The 15,477-nt window shown below is 42.7% G+C and overlaps 1 protein-coding gene across 1 annotated transcript; it reads right to left on the bottom strand.

Moving 5' to 3' along the window:
* Nucleotides 1–4,907: 4,907 nt before the first annotated feature.
* On the bottom strand, nt 4,908–14,962 carry LOC311051461 (DELTA-actitoxin-Afr1a-like; the record flags this gene model as incomplete). Its single annotated transcript, XM_084066030.1, has 4 exons — nt 14,942–14,962; nt 13,715–13,901; nt 12,873–13,107; nt 4,908–5,147 (listed from the first exon to the last, which is right to left on the bottom strand). The coding sequence occupies exons 2-4, from the start codon at nt 13,873–13,875 to the stop codon at nt 4,908–4,910; spliced, it is 636 nt and encodes a 211-aa protein (XP_083922156.1). The 5' UTR covers nt 13,876–13,901; nt 14,942–14,962.
* Nucleotides 14,963–15,477: the final 515 nt, after the last annotated feature.

The raw sequence follows: 15,477 nt of genomic DNA, 5'->3' as shown, positions 1-15,477 counted from the left end.
GACCCGTGTATAGTGCCTCGTCGATCAGGGCGCGAGCGGCGGGCACCAGATAGGCTGCAGTTGTGAAATGTGATATTATGTGATTGGACTATGTTCAAAAAGACATTTTGTGCGGGGGATTATGGGATGCACAATGTGTTGTAAGAGTAAGGGGGTGTCTTAGAAAAAGGGTGGTATATCTTGAAGAAAAAAAGGGTGGCGCCAGGAATGGGTGTGTGGTTGTCATGGTAACATGGTGTCATGGTTACTTAGGTACCTGGAGATCCAGGTGCCCGTGATTATTGTACCGTCACTTCCTTCAGTAAATGTTTGCACCGCAAAACCTCTCGTGTCTGTGACTCTCTTTGAATGTATCCCTTTACCTAAACTGGCGTTAGCTAATTAAAGTGCTTTAAATACAAGGTAGATTTCATCAGAAAAGTGAACAAGGAATGCAAATAGCAAATAGCATGGTCATTTGCTATGTGTCTCCAGCTCCACACCTTGCCCCATCCACCTATTAGATATCAAACAATGAATCATTAAGTGGAATGGGATATTAGTGTTAAGTGGTCAACCCCCCTCCTCCCCTTCACTCCTGTGCCCCCCATCAAACAAGTGGAATGGGATATTAGTGTTAAAGGGGAAATCCACCCATTTTCAATATTTAACTATGTCATTAATATAGCATAAAGGAGTTGTGTGGAAATAAGAAAAAAGTTCCCCCCTTTTCTTTTTGCCTTGAACTGGAGGATTGATTGTGAGTTTAACATTGCAAATTACAACGTGATGACTCATCATGTTGTAATTTGCAATGTTAAACCCACAATCAATCCTCCAGTTCAAGGCAACACAGAAAGGGGGGAACTTTTTTCTTATTTCCACACAACTCCTTTATGCTATATTAATGACATAGTTAAATATTGAAAATGGGTGGATTTCCCCTTTAAGTGGTCAACCCTGATATTTAGAGCAGTGTTTCTACAAGTTTTGGGCTTTTCTGCTGAAATCAATATAATCTTGCCTCCTGTCTACATGGACAATGATGACAATATTTTAAACACAAAAATATCATTGAACAACATAATTTGGTAATTCTATACCTTCAAAGACAGAATTTAATCCAGTATGGATTAAACGTGTCTCATTATGAAAGCATTCTGTGAAAAAGGAAAGCTCACAAGCCGGTAGATGTGCCTTTTTTAAACATACAGACTTGGTGTAGAGGGGAAAGGTTAAACCCACCCACAAAACAAAAACTCACTGTACTTTACACCATTGAGTTTTTCTGGGGTGAGTTTTCCTACCCCCGGGGTGAGTGTTCCGAGGTGAGTTTTCTCAGGTCCTGGGGTGAGTTTACCCACCCCCCGGGGTGAGTGTTCCTACCCCCGGGGTGAGTATTCCTTTTTCAGTTGAGGTGAGTTTGTCTTGAGGTGAGTCTTCTTGTATTCTCACAAGGCTCCCCCTGCTAGCTCCATTCCGAGCTGTGTTCTGTGAGCAGAAATAACGGAGCAGAAATAAGACTTCCGGTTGACGATCTCTTCAGAATAAGAGTACCCTCTAGAGTAAAAAGAAACCATTGAAAACCATTGAAAAACGGTTCATTTGCACATTAAAACTATAAATTAAGCATTTAAACGAAGCTAGAAAACACATATTATGTATATTTGTAATAAAAAAAGTGTTCAACTGTTTTAATAACATAAAAAATGTATCTAAATGGATAAATGCTGTTCACTGGAGTGCATAGACTTCACAAATTGGGCGCTGGACACGAGACAGCTATTTGTGGCGGCACTTGTGACATACGCACGCGTTCAGGGAGACCCCCTCTACAACGCCACACTCTCCGCTAAGCCAGACAGGTGTATTTGGAAAAATGGCGGGCCGTCCAGTGAGGTAAGGGGTCAGAAAACAGCCATTTTTAGTGCATAGACTTCACAAATTGGACGCTGGACACAAGACAGCTATTTGTGGCGGCACTTGTGACATACGCACGCGTTCAGGGAGACCCCCTCTACAACGCCACACTCTCCGCTAAGCCAGACAGGTGTATTTGGAAAAATGGCGGGCCGTCCAGTGAGGTCAGGGGTCAGAAAACGGCCATTTTCAGTGCATAGACTTCACAAATTGGGCGCTGGACACGAGACAGCTATTTGTGGCGGCACTTGTGACATACGCACGCGTTCAGGGAGACCCCCTCTACAACGCCACACTCTCCGCTAAGCCAGACAGGTGTATTTGGAAAAATGGCGGGCCGTCCAGTGAGGTCAGGGGTCAGAAAACAGCCATTTTTAGTGCATAGACTTCACAAATTGGACGCTGTATCCGCGCCTCATTGATTTGATTTCCCCCTCTCTGCCCGGCTGTTTGATTGACAGCCAATCCTACCTACCAGTACACAGTCACACACACACACACACACACACACACACACACACACACACACACACACACACACACACACACACACACACACACACACACACACACACACAGTCGGCCCGAAGCTGCTCTCCCACAGACCCACACACGCGCCGCGCTCACACACACACACACACACACACACACACACACACACACACACACACACACACACACACACACACACACACACACACACACACTCTCCTCCTCCTCCCTCCCCCCCTCTCTCTCTCTCCCTTGCGCTTCGTGGTGGCGGCGGCTTCGTCGTCGGCGGGGGCGGGGGGCGGGGGGGGGGAGTGGTAGAGTGGCATAGCCATGCTATGGCTCATTTTAAAGTGGCATAGCACGGGCCCCGTTTGCTCAATGGGTCAGGCGCCTATGCCGGGATAGAGGTACTTCTTCAGTAAGGCTGTTCAGCACTTGCATTACAATAGCATGACAGGTGTCTGTGGTGAATTAAGTGCAGAAAACATAATATGGTGTGACACTATATCATAATGGTGTGACTGTCTGCCTGTCACGCCATATTACTTTTTTGTCACACCATATGATACAAACTGTATTTTCCTACAGATATAACAATAATTAACAAAGACCCATGTTTATTTTGTCCATTTAAACATTTGTTTTAAACAGTTTCACCTAAAATCTGCAACTATCCTCAATAAAATGTGTTTAATTTTGTTTTATTCAGTCATTGCCATGTTATTTCAATGTTAAAGCAATTTTCCTGTTGTTCCTGAGTAATTGTTTAATCAATCTATAAAGTTCAGTACTCACTAATAGGTAGGTTAAAACACAGTTTGCTTTGAAAAATGAAGATATGATCATACAGTGTGACACTAAATCATTTGGTGTGACGTTCCAAATAGTGAGAAAATCATACCTTTATTAATGATGTAACCATTAATGTTCATGGATTACATAGCAAATAATATCAGGAAGAGTCACATATTAAGTGTAATTTTAGAGAAGGTTTTGTCACAATAAATACAAAATATGTTGAAAGACCGACAACATGGGCCTCACATTGAGTGTTGATTATGAAAATAATATACAGATTTAATACATTTTCACAAAACTATAGTGGATCACAGGTTAGTTATGATAAAGGACTTTGATAAAGTGAGTAACTTAAGAAAGGTGTACTCCATTTTCATTTTATAAACAATTATTGTCATGTCACACCATATGACGATTTTAGGCACAAGTACAACAAAATGCTGAATAAATTCTGATTCCAATAAAATATCTAAAAACAAAATATGTTTCCATAAAGATGAGAGTGAGTAGAACAAAAGTAAATCATTTTTATTCCTGTTATTTAAAGGTTTTTAAAAAACACTTTTATTGGGGTGTCACGTCACATTATTGTACTTTAAAAAGGTCTCTTTTCCCTTCATCTTTATCTTTTTAGTATTAGTTTAATATAATTAGATTAATACACGATAACACTGACACTTTAATTTAGAACACAGCCAAATCAAATCATAGTTGTTCAATCAATTATTCAATCAAAGCAAACTGTACAAACAATATTGGTTTGCCATTCTCTTGTACTATTATTTCCCACCACGGAGTACCCTTGCATCTCGGAGGACAGGCAAGACGGGCAGTGTCGGTAGGCCAATCAGAGCAGACGGGGCGAAGGAAAAGTATTGGAAATCGAAAATACTCAAGTATAGTAGAAATCCCCCCCAAAATTGGGCGGGAATTTCTTTTGGTGTTTTAAGCATTATGTTATACTTTAGCTATTGAAAAATAGCAGATCTACAAGCTCGTAGCTTGTAGGTTCTTGACATGAAATATTGAGCACGTCAGGCCTAAATGGTTAAAGTAAAAGGAACAACATATTTGCACATGGGGGTCGGCAGCCAATTACACATTGTTTTTGTGGTCCTTCACAATAGATTAAAAACCACTGATATAGAAACATCAGAAAGCTGCCGTGAGTTGTTTGTCTTTTCTCTTTGTCTCCTTCCTATCTACCTATGTACAAATAACTTAATGTACAAATGTGGTACAAAGTTTCCTGTTAACTTCTTAAAAAAGAAAAACAAATTTGATATGTATATGATTGTATTTCCCTTTCCCTGTAATGTCTGTGCTAACCCTGGGGGTCTGTTGAGGGGTTTCTTAAAAAAAAAAAAAAAAGCAAAAAAAAAGAAAAGTTGGTCACAAAAAAGAAAACTTATTTTATTTATTTTATTATTTAATTTATAGAATCTGGCCTCAGTTTAACCCATTCAGGCCTGACGTCAACATTAAAAAAAAAAAAAAAAAAGTCTTCTAAATCATGACAATTTTCTGAAAGATTTGAGTCACATTTTTACGATTTTTCAAAAATAGCAGACCTACAAGTTCATAGCGCGCCACTCGGTGGCGCGCTATGAGCTTGTAGATCTGCTATTTTTCAATAGCTAAATTATAACATAATGTTTAAAACACCAAAACGGGTTCCCGTACAGAATGGGTTCAATGGGTTGAGTGAATGTACTTAGTTACTTTTCACATGGGTTAGGGTCAGGTTTAGGGTAATCTGGGTTCTCATACTGGTGGTCGTCATGGAACTTGATGAGGATGTTGGGTGTGTAGGTGTCGCTCATCGTGGCCTCCACCCGGATCTGCCACTTCTTGAACGAGAGCGGCCGACCGCCGCGCTGACGCGCAAAGTCGGAGCCCTCGCCAAAGTCGTTGTAGTACATCTCTTTGTAGAGGCTGTAGTCGCAGTGCTTGTCCTCCTGATAGATAGATAGATAGATAGATAGATAGATAGATAGATAGATAGATAGATAGATAGATAGATAGATAGATAGATAGATAGATACACCCACCATAAATGAAGCATAGCGTTAGTTCATGCAGGACACGGAAGTCGTGCACGCCAAAGCTGTAACCAGCAGTCAGTCAGCTGATGTGAACATCAGCTTTCTATTCCCCATTCACAGCCCAGCTGGTCATTACATCACACACTCATTATCCAATCACAGCTCACGCTTGAGCAAAGAGGTTCCTATAAATACGGCTTCATATTCTCTAGGTCTTTCTTGGTTGCTGAACCAATGCATTTTGCTAGCTGCTGCGAGCTTCATCTGCTGCTCATCTACTGCTCATCTACTGCTTTGTGCGCTGCTCTATGATATGTTGGTGCTATATGAGATGAGTCTGCTTATGATGCTGACTTTTACCACTGCTACAGCAGCCAATGCTTCTTCTATTATTGCTGCCAAACACTAATGTGCTCATAGCTTAAGCTAATAGCATGCTTGCTGCCATGTAGAAATTAGGAATTGTTTGTAGCACAAAGCTTATACAGCATGCTTGCTGCCCAGACAGTAGAAGCTTGATTTATTTGTAGGCTACTCTCTTCACCATGTGGTAAGTTGAATTGTTTGTAGCTTAAAGCTAACATAGCATGCTGCTGCATTTAGAAGTTTGTTGTTATACAGCACTGCGCAGTTAACATGGCATGCTTTCTTCCCATGTGGAAAGCTTCAATTGTTTGTAGCTTAAAGCTAACATAGCATGCTGCTGCATTTAGAAGCTTGGTTTGTTATACAGCACTGCACAGTTAACATGGCATGCTTGCTTCCCATGTGGAAAGCTTCAATTGTTTGTAGCTTAAAGCTAACATAGCATGCGTGCTGCCATGTTTAGAAGCTGTGTTGTTATACAGCAATGCACAGTTAACATAGCATGCTTGCTTCCCATGTGGAAAGCTTCAATTATTTGTAGCTAGAAGCTAACATAGCATGCTGCTGCATGTAGAATCTTTGTTGTTATACAGAACTGCACAGTTAACACAGCATGCTTCCTTCCCATGTGGAAGCTTGAATTGTTTGTAGCTTAAAGCTAACATAACATGTGGAAAGCTTGAATTGTTTATAGCTTAAAGGTAACATAGCATGTGGAAGCTCGAATTGTTTGTAGCTTAAAGCTAACAGCATGCTTTGCTGGCATGTAAAAGCTTTGATTTGTTTGTACAGCGCTGCAAAGTTAACACAGCAGCCTTGCTCCCCATGTAGGCTACTTCCTTTTATTCCCAGCAGCAGACATTCCAGTGGTTTTAAAGAGCTTTCATCAGGTAATGAAACGTGGCTATTTTAGCATTTTTATGGCTTCAGGTATAGAAATATATGGAGCTAAATTTTTGGGCCGAAAGTTGATTTTTTTTTCCAAAATAAGTACTGCTTCTAAGTTCTAATGCTGTTCTGCTGAGGCACTCTTGACTCTGGGAATACCCACAATACATGGTGCAGTACCATCTAGTTGGTTCTGAAGCTTCAAGCAGAGCTTCCAACAGTTGTAGTGCTCTGCTAGCACAAATGCTTTTATAATATGTTTATACTTATCAAAGCTGTTGTAGACAATCTGTGTGCAACGGGGCATAATATAAGACAAGAAGACAAATTCAGACATGTATTCAAGCCAGGAAAGGAAATCACAGCATGTGTATCAAATCAGTGTTGCCATGTCTGCTTATTATAAGCGACTTTGGGATTGTGCTCTGTTAAGTCACTAGCAAATATGATTACTAAACAGGGTTCATGTGAAGGAACCCCAGATTCATATGTAATCATGGTACAACAAATGTTTAATATTCTAAACACTTGTTTTGCGACTTGTTTTTATAGACTTGGCGCTTGTTTCTCTTACAATCTGGCAACACGCCGTGGTGGTGTCACGTGACTACTCCTTGGGAGTAATCAGGAAGTCTCATACATACAGCATGCATCTTGGGTATTGTAGTCTATGCAACTGACACAGTCATATCATGGTCAATTCAGTTCAATGCTACCGTGTGAGAATAAGGTGAAGGCAAGGGTGTTTTCTTTCTTAACTGGTCATGTGCAGGCATTATGGCAGTGTAACTGTCATGTTAAATAAGGTTCACAACTATCATGTCATGTTAAATAAGGTACACAACTATCATGGGATATTCAAGTTAATATAATCCACTCAGTGAAGCTGTTATTTCTGCATTCCTGTTCTATTCACTTAATTTATCGCTCAAGTTCAGGTAACTATTGTGGGTGGATTAGTTTGCAGATGCTTAAATAGATAATTACTTCATGGTGGATTAAAGTCTTGTGAAATGGGGCGATTGCTTCAATTGTAGTGGGTTGTCCTCCAGGCGGTGCCATTTAGAGGGCAAGCAAAGGTTAATCTGATTCTCAGCTTATGACTTAGATGCAGGGAGCGGATTCATAGTGCATTGAATTAATTTGCATGTTACTTCACTTTTAGCTAACACATCTCGAGTTGGACAAAAAACACAGCAGGTGAAAGGCGGAAATCATATAATAGTCATTATTCATTGCAAGGATAAAGGGGGTCTACTTGTCTCTGACTCATACAGGTGCTGCTGGGTTAAGTTTCATTGGATGGTTGCAGAAAGAAGAAAACGTATGATGATAATTGCAATTTAAAATAATTGCTTATTGCAAACAAAGTCTTAAAGATGCATTGTGGTCTGCTTATTGCAAACGGTACAGTTACAGTACTCTTCAGCTGCTTGGTTCCAGCATTCACAATGAAGCAGCAGGTTGCCGGTCTGCAGCCATGAACGCTACTACGTTCACCATGAGTGAATGAGATAATCCAGCTGTTTGCTTGCAGATCTCCACAGCGTCCAGACGAGAAGGCTTGCATGCTTGCTCTTGTGTGTGTCTTTCCAAAAGTTCATCTAGGTGGTGTTCTGCATGCTTGTGGAACTTGAAGCTTTTGTGGATCGCTATCTACGTATCTGAGATTGACATCAGGCATAAGTATGCTGCTGAAAGTGTTGGCTGGGTTCCACTGCACTGATTTGGGTAGTATGATTCTGTTTTGTATTGCATTTCTTTATCTGTGCGTGATCGGTAAGGTCCGCAGTATGCTTACTGCTGCATATAGATATTACATTTTACACTCTTTAATTTAGTTTAGCTTGATTAATTAATTTCTGAGGTCTGCAGCATGCTGCTGCTACACATAGTTCACACTTTTGTAGGATGAACTTAAGGGTTCCACTGCACTGACTTAGGTAGTATGATTCTGTTTTGTTTTGCATTTCTTTATCTGTGCGTGATGGGTAAGGTCCGCAGTATGCTTACTGCCGCATATAGTTATTACATTTTACGCATTAATTTAGTTTAATAAATTAATTTCTGAGGTCTGCAGCATGCTGCTGCTACACATAGTTTCACACTTTTGTAGGATGAACTTAACATCTTAAACACTGTAAATCAGACAGGGGGGGGGGGGGGAAGGTGCAAACGTCATAATTTCTAACCCTAACTAAAACCATGTTTTGTCTCTGTTCTCCATGATCCAGTATCTGCAAAGACGTCCTCTGGCGAGGCAAGACTAATGTTCTTCCTGACCGACAAGGGAAAGCCAAGGTCATGGTTCACGGCCCGGCTCTGTCTCCTCTACAAAAGATGTGGACTGCTGCGCAGCTGTATACCTCTCACTCATTTCCGCATTGCATTGGTGCAGCTACATTGGTCTAGGCTTAAACTTGAAGTTGCTCAAAAAGCAATGAGTGGCATGTACTGTATGAGGAGACAGTTAAATAGAGTCTGCATTCAAAAGTGGTTGGCAATGGCATGGGTTCATTCTGATGAAGATAGTTGACCTTTTACGGATGCATTCTTGCATCCCTCTTATCTGAGCGGATAGGAAGTTACAGCACGCTGCTGTTACACGCATATGTTATTAATCAGTGGTGATTACAGGGGCGTTCCGTTGCTAGGGGCAACCAAGGAATCTCAACCCTATAGTACACATTCTGCTTAAGTACACTCCTGAAGTACAGGATCAACATGGATGTTGAACACACATAGTATGTATCTCATTAATTGTAGTATGACCTCGTTTTAAGATGCATGCTTGCATTCTTTTAGTATAGCTTAAATAATTAAATGCTGAGGTCCACAGCAGCTGCTGTTACACATAGTTAGTACACTTTATTTATCATGAATGATAAACATTAGTTATCATTCATCATAGGATGACCTCATACATATATATATATTTATATATATCAGATTTCTTTAAAAATAAATAGAATGTCCTTTTCGAATCCTATTCACGGTGCAGCATAGCAGTGGGCATCGTTTTAGGACACCGTCTAGGACTCCTGAGGTTCAGGAATCAACAGGTTTCTGCATTCATCAGGCCTGTTGAACACATAGACGCATGCTTGCATTTGTTTAGTTTAGCTTAATAATCAAATGCTGAGGAACTTCTGAAGCTCAGGATCAACATGGCTGTTTAACACACAAATGCATGCTTACATTTAAAGCACTCCTGACGTACAGGATCAACACGGCTGTTGAGCACACACAGTATATATCTCATTAATTGTAGGATGACCTCGTTTTAAGATGCATGCTTGCATTCTTTTAGTATAGCTTAAATAATTAAATGCTGAGGTCCACAGCAAGCTGCTGTTACACATAGTTAGTACACTTTATTTATCATGAATGATAAACATTAGTTATCATTCATCATAGGATGACCTCATACATATGTATTTATATATATCAGATTTCTTTAAAAAGAAATAGAATGTCCTTTTCGAATCCTATTCGCGGTGCAGCATAGCAGTGAGCATCGCTTTACGATACCGTCTAGGACTCCTGAGTTCAGGAATCAACAGGTTTCTGCATTCATCAGGCCTGTTGAACACATAGTCTTAAGATGCATGCTTGCATTTGTTTAGTTTAGCTTAACAATCAAATGCTGAGGAACTGAAGCTCAGGAATCAACAGGGCTGTTGAACACACATATAATATATCTCATTAATTGTAGGATGACCTCGTTTTAAGAGGCATGCTTGCATTCTTTTAGTATAGCTTAATAATTAAATGCTGAGGTCCACAGCAAGTTTGCTGTGACACATAGTCTCTTATATCACATAATTGTAGAATGACTTCAGGATGCGTGCGCATTCTATTTTAAGTCGGTAGCAGTCTTGCTACTTCACATAATATAGTATGACTGATAAAGGCGTTTTTTAGGCTTGGCGTTGGCTTCCGTGTGTTGGGGGGGATTTCTGTTATGCACTCTCTGAGTATCCTAGCTGCCGCTCGGCTGAAACCAGAGAGTATGCATTTATTGGTTTTGGGGGATTTGCTTAAGCATTCTCTGAATATATGCTTAGCAGGCTGCTTCGACAAAATTCAGTGAATATTCTCCCAAGAGCGGAGCTTTAACGCCAAGCTTAACTGTATTCCATTTGTGGCAATAAATGGTTCTTTATCTACTAAGACGAGAGTGTTTCTGATTGAAATGAAGCATAGCGTTAGTTCATGCAGGACACGGAAGTCGTGCACGCCAAAGCTGTAACCAGCAGTCAGTCAGCTGATGTGAACATCAGCTTTCTATTCCCCATTCACAGCCCAGCTGGTCATTACATCACACACTCATTATCCAATCACAGCTCACGCTTGAGCAAAGAGGTTCCTATAAATACGGCTTCATATTCTCTAGGTCTTTCTTGGTTGCTGAACCAATGCATTTTGCTAGCTCCTCCTCCACCCCAGCCTCCACCTTTTGATTAGAGTCTGCCATAGGCTCCAATACTTGTGATTATTATGTATCTGCTTTGTTTAGAGTCTGGCTTAGGCTCAAATACTTGTGGTTATCATGTATATCTGCTGTTTAAAATCTTGCTAGGCTCAAATACTTGTGTTTATCATGTATATCTGCTAATTCTAACTAATATGTTAATGTATTGCTTATTGTTGTCATTGTATCCCTATGGGGGATTTGCTTAAGCATTCTCTGAATATATGCTTAGCAGGCTGCTTCGACAAAATTCAGTGAATATTCTCCCAAGAGCGGAGCTTTAACGCCAAGCTTAACTGTATTCCATTTGTGGCAATAAATGGTTCTTTATCTACTAAGACGAGAGTGTTTCTGATTGAAACAAAATACATAACCAGTTACTTATGGATAGATCTTTCTCCAATGTATAACTGCCATGCCTTCTCTATGATTTTTTCTAAAACAAATACTTCCTTGGTATTAACCAACTTAACATACAACATCCAGACATCCAAAACAAATCTGTGTTCCTAATATCCTATCCTGTCGTTTTTTGTTTTTTTCTTAAATAAAGATAAAGATTTCTTAAATCATGGTACAGTGGACAGTGGAAAACAAAGGTCACAAAGAACACTGCAGTCACAGTATCCGCTGCTCCTCAGGAATGCCTGCCCTATATCTGCCCACCTCAACCAGATCAGTGATGCACCAGACTTTGGCTGGGCACAGGGGTACCTCTGTGCTCTTTGGCTGGGCACAGGGGTACCTCTGTGCTCTTTTTGAGTGGTGCAACCACTCCAGTCCATGGACAGTCCGTGGGTCCCTGGGTCTGTCCCTGGCTGGCAGGCTGGGTCTGTCCCTGGCTGGCTGGCTGGGTCTGTCCCTGGCTGGCTGGCTGTGTCTGTCCCTGGCTGGCTGGGTCTGTCCCTGGCTGGCTGGCTGGGTCTGTCCCTGGCTGGCTGGGTCTGTCCCTGGCTGGCTGGGTCTGTCCCTGGCTGGCTGGGTCTGTCCCTGGCTGGCTGGCTGGGTCTGTCCCTGGCTGGCTGGCTGGGTCTGTCCCTGGCTGGCTGGGTCTGTCCCTGGCTGGCTGGCTGGGTCTGTCCCTGGCTGGCTGGGTCTGTCCCTGGCTGGCTGGCTGGGTCTGTCCCTGGCTGGCTGGCTGGGTCTGTCCCTGGCTGGCTGGCTGGGTCTGTCCCTGGCTGGCTGGCTGGGTCTGTCCCTGGCTGGCTGGCTGGGTCTGTCCCTGGCTGGCTGGCTGGGTCTGTCCCTGGCTGGCTGGCTGGCTGGCTGGGTCTGTCCCTGGCTGGCTGGCTGGGTCTGTCCCTGGCTGGCTGGCTGGGTCTGTCCCTGGCTGGCTGGGTCTGTCCCTGGCTGGCTGGGTCTGTCCCTGGCTGGCTGGCTGGGTCTGTCCCTGGCTGGCTGGGTCTGTCCCTGGCTGGCTGGGTCTGTCCCTGGCTGGCTGGCTGGGTCTGTCCCTGGCTGGCTGGCTGGCTGGGTCTGTCCCTGGCTGGCTGGGTCTGTCCCTGGCTGGCTGGCTGGGTCTGTCCCTGGCTGGCTGGCTGGCTGGCTGGGTCTGTCCCTGGCTGGCTGGCTGGGTCTGTCCCTGGCTGGCTGGCTGGGTCTGTCCCTGGCTGGCTGGCTGGGTCTGTCCCTGGCTGGCTGGGTCTGTCCCTGGCTGGCTGGGTCTGTCCCTGGCTGGCTGGCTGGGTCTGTCCCTGGCTGGCTGGCTGGCTGGGTCTGTCCCTGGCTGGCTGGGTCTGTCCCTGGCTGGCTGGGTCTGTCCCTGGCTGGCGGGGTCTGTCCCTGGCTGGCTGGCTGGGTCTGTCCCTGGCTGGCTGGGTCTGTCCCTGGCTTCCGGGTTCCCGTACAAAATGGCTTAAAATATGTATATACATCAGAAAGAATCAGAAAGTGAGAAACTGGAGGAAGACCTTGTAGTAGGCCCCCACGGCGAACCAGTTGGAGAAGAAGTTGAAGTCGTACGGCACGCTGAACATGATTGCCAGCCTCTTGGTGGTCTGTATGGGGTCCTCGATGTCGTAGGTCACTACGGCCACCGCCCCGCGGGCCAGGTTGGGTGTCTTGACGAAATACAGCGTGGTCTCCATGCCGGGACGCACGACCGACGGCAGAGCATCGTAGCTGTGCCCGCTGTAAACGAACATGCTGCGTAGAAGGGGAAAAAAACACACATATATGCTTTAACTGAAAATGTACACTTTACATGCGCTTTACATATAGATTGTGCATTACATTCACCCATTCACACACTGATGGCAGCGGAAACCATGCAAGGCACTAACCAGCACATCATTGTCAAGAGTAACGGGGGCGACTGTGGCTCAAGAGGTAGAGCAGGTCGTCCAATGATCCATGGGTCGGCTGTTCGAATCCCGGCTCCTCCTGGCTACATGTCGAAGTGTCCTTGGGCAAGACACTGAACCCCAAATTGCTCCCGATGTGCTGGTTGGTACCTTGCATGGCTTCCGATGCAAGCATGTGTGTGTGAATGGGTGAATGTAATGCACAATATATGTAAAGTGCCTTTGATAAAGGCGCTATATAAATGCACAATTTACATTTACAATTTAGTAAGCAGTGAGACACTATAGACTCAACAATACAGATGAGCTGCTGTCAAAGCAAACCTTACACATCAACAATGCCCAAGGCTGATCAGTGATCACCTCCACATATACAGTATATGGGATTTGTATTTGAAACTTGACATTTCTGAGTAGCCTACCATCACTGTAGAAAAACAGATACTTACTGGGCGTTACTGAGCTTATGTTTAGAAGAGAAGTTCTGGATCTTGATCAGACACTGGCGGTCGGTCGGTATCAGTTTAGCCAGAGATTCGGCGATTTCTTCCAGCCCACCGGCCGAATTAATGAGTATATCCAGGCCCATCCCAAGAGCTCTGAGAGACATGATCGGAAGCTCAGGAAACCTGTTGTCTGTGGCACAGAAGAGCAATTTGTTATGACTTAACGGCTCGTAGCAGGCATGACGAAAAGGAAGAATCTGTACTATATACACACGTAATGCATTTATTTACATCAACCCAAATATAAAGAAGGATTAATTAATGGCATGGACTATTGTGTAGTGTGTGTATAGTATTTAAACAGTGTTGTTTTCGTTGACTAAAACTAAGATGAAAAATGTTCGTCGACTATACCTTTTTTCACTGACGGAAACTAAATTAAAACTAAGCTATGATGACTAAAACTAAGACTAATGTATTGGCAATTTTGTCAACAGCTAAAACTAGACTAAAAAGGCTAGGAAGGGGACTAGTGGACAAGAGATCCAGTATATGAGTCATTTTACACTTGGTTGCATGCTGAAAATAGCAGATCTACAAGCTCACAACACGTCGCAGCGCGACACGTTGTGAGCTTGAAGAGAAGTTCTGGATCTTGTTCTGAGTTCTGGATCTCCCACAACGCGTCGCAGCGCGACGCGTTGTGGGCTTGTAGATCGGCTATTTTCAGCAAGTGTAAAAACAGTCATTACGACGGCATCAAGCCCCGCCAAAATACATTTTAGTCGACTAAATCAAGCGTAGATTTAGTCGACTAAAATATCATGACATTTAGTCGACTAAAACTAGACTAACACTAAAACATTCCAGGTGACTAAAATGTGACTAAAACTAAGTGAAAACTATTTAAAAGACTATGACTAAAACTAAAATCTAATTTTGCTGCTAAAAACAACACTGCCTATAATCCAGGATCCTGGTGTATGACCCACCCCTCACATGGAAATATGAATTGCATAAGCTATATATATTCCTATATCCACATATATGAACCTGGATATGGCATTTACAGTATATGCAGCATTGGCTATATTCTGCACTTGCCATATATTGGCATAATATGTTAATATATTTATTTAAAATAAACAAAACACTGCCCTATTCTATAACCAGCAGTGTGACTGTTACAAAACATTGTGTTTGCATTAAATAAAGTAAAAGTAATTTTACCTGGAATGAAGATTGATTCACTTCAACAGCTTCTGGTTATTTGACACAGATGACCAGAAATATACAGTATATAGCAGCACTTCTTATAGGCCCCTCCCACCCTTCACTCTGAACATAAATGATGTATGTCGACATCAAAGGAATGAGTCATTGTTTGTATATCGAAACATATTCCCAGTGGTGGAAAGTGCTGTACTTATATGGTATTTGTAATGGAGTATTTCCAAATTTCAATATTTTGATTTCTACTATAGGTCTACTTTTACTACATTTATTTGAAAACTTTAGTTACTATACTCATTTTATTACAAAATGTATGTTTTGTAATAATAATCACTTCTTGATACAAAACATACATTTACCACTTCAATACATTTCGGTCATCAGATGTGCGTGCGTGCGTGCGTGCGTGCGTGCGTGCGTGCGTGCGTACATGTTTCAAAACGGGACTCGAACCACTGTTAGGCGGCAAGAGCCTATATTGTGTGGCATGCGCCTGGACCGCTAGGCCAGTGGGCACTATATATAGCACCTTA

Source organism: Gymnoscopelus microlampas, assembly GCF_963454915.1.
Source record: "Gymnoscopelus microlampas genome assembly, chromosome: 9".
Classification (NCBI taxonomy): Eukaryota; Metazoa; Chordata; class Actinopteri; order Myctophiformes; family Myctophidae; genus Gymnoscopelus; species Gymnoscopelus microlampas.
Note: the sequence above shows the minus strand (reverse complement) of the source record. Positions and strands in the feature narration are given on the sequence as shown.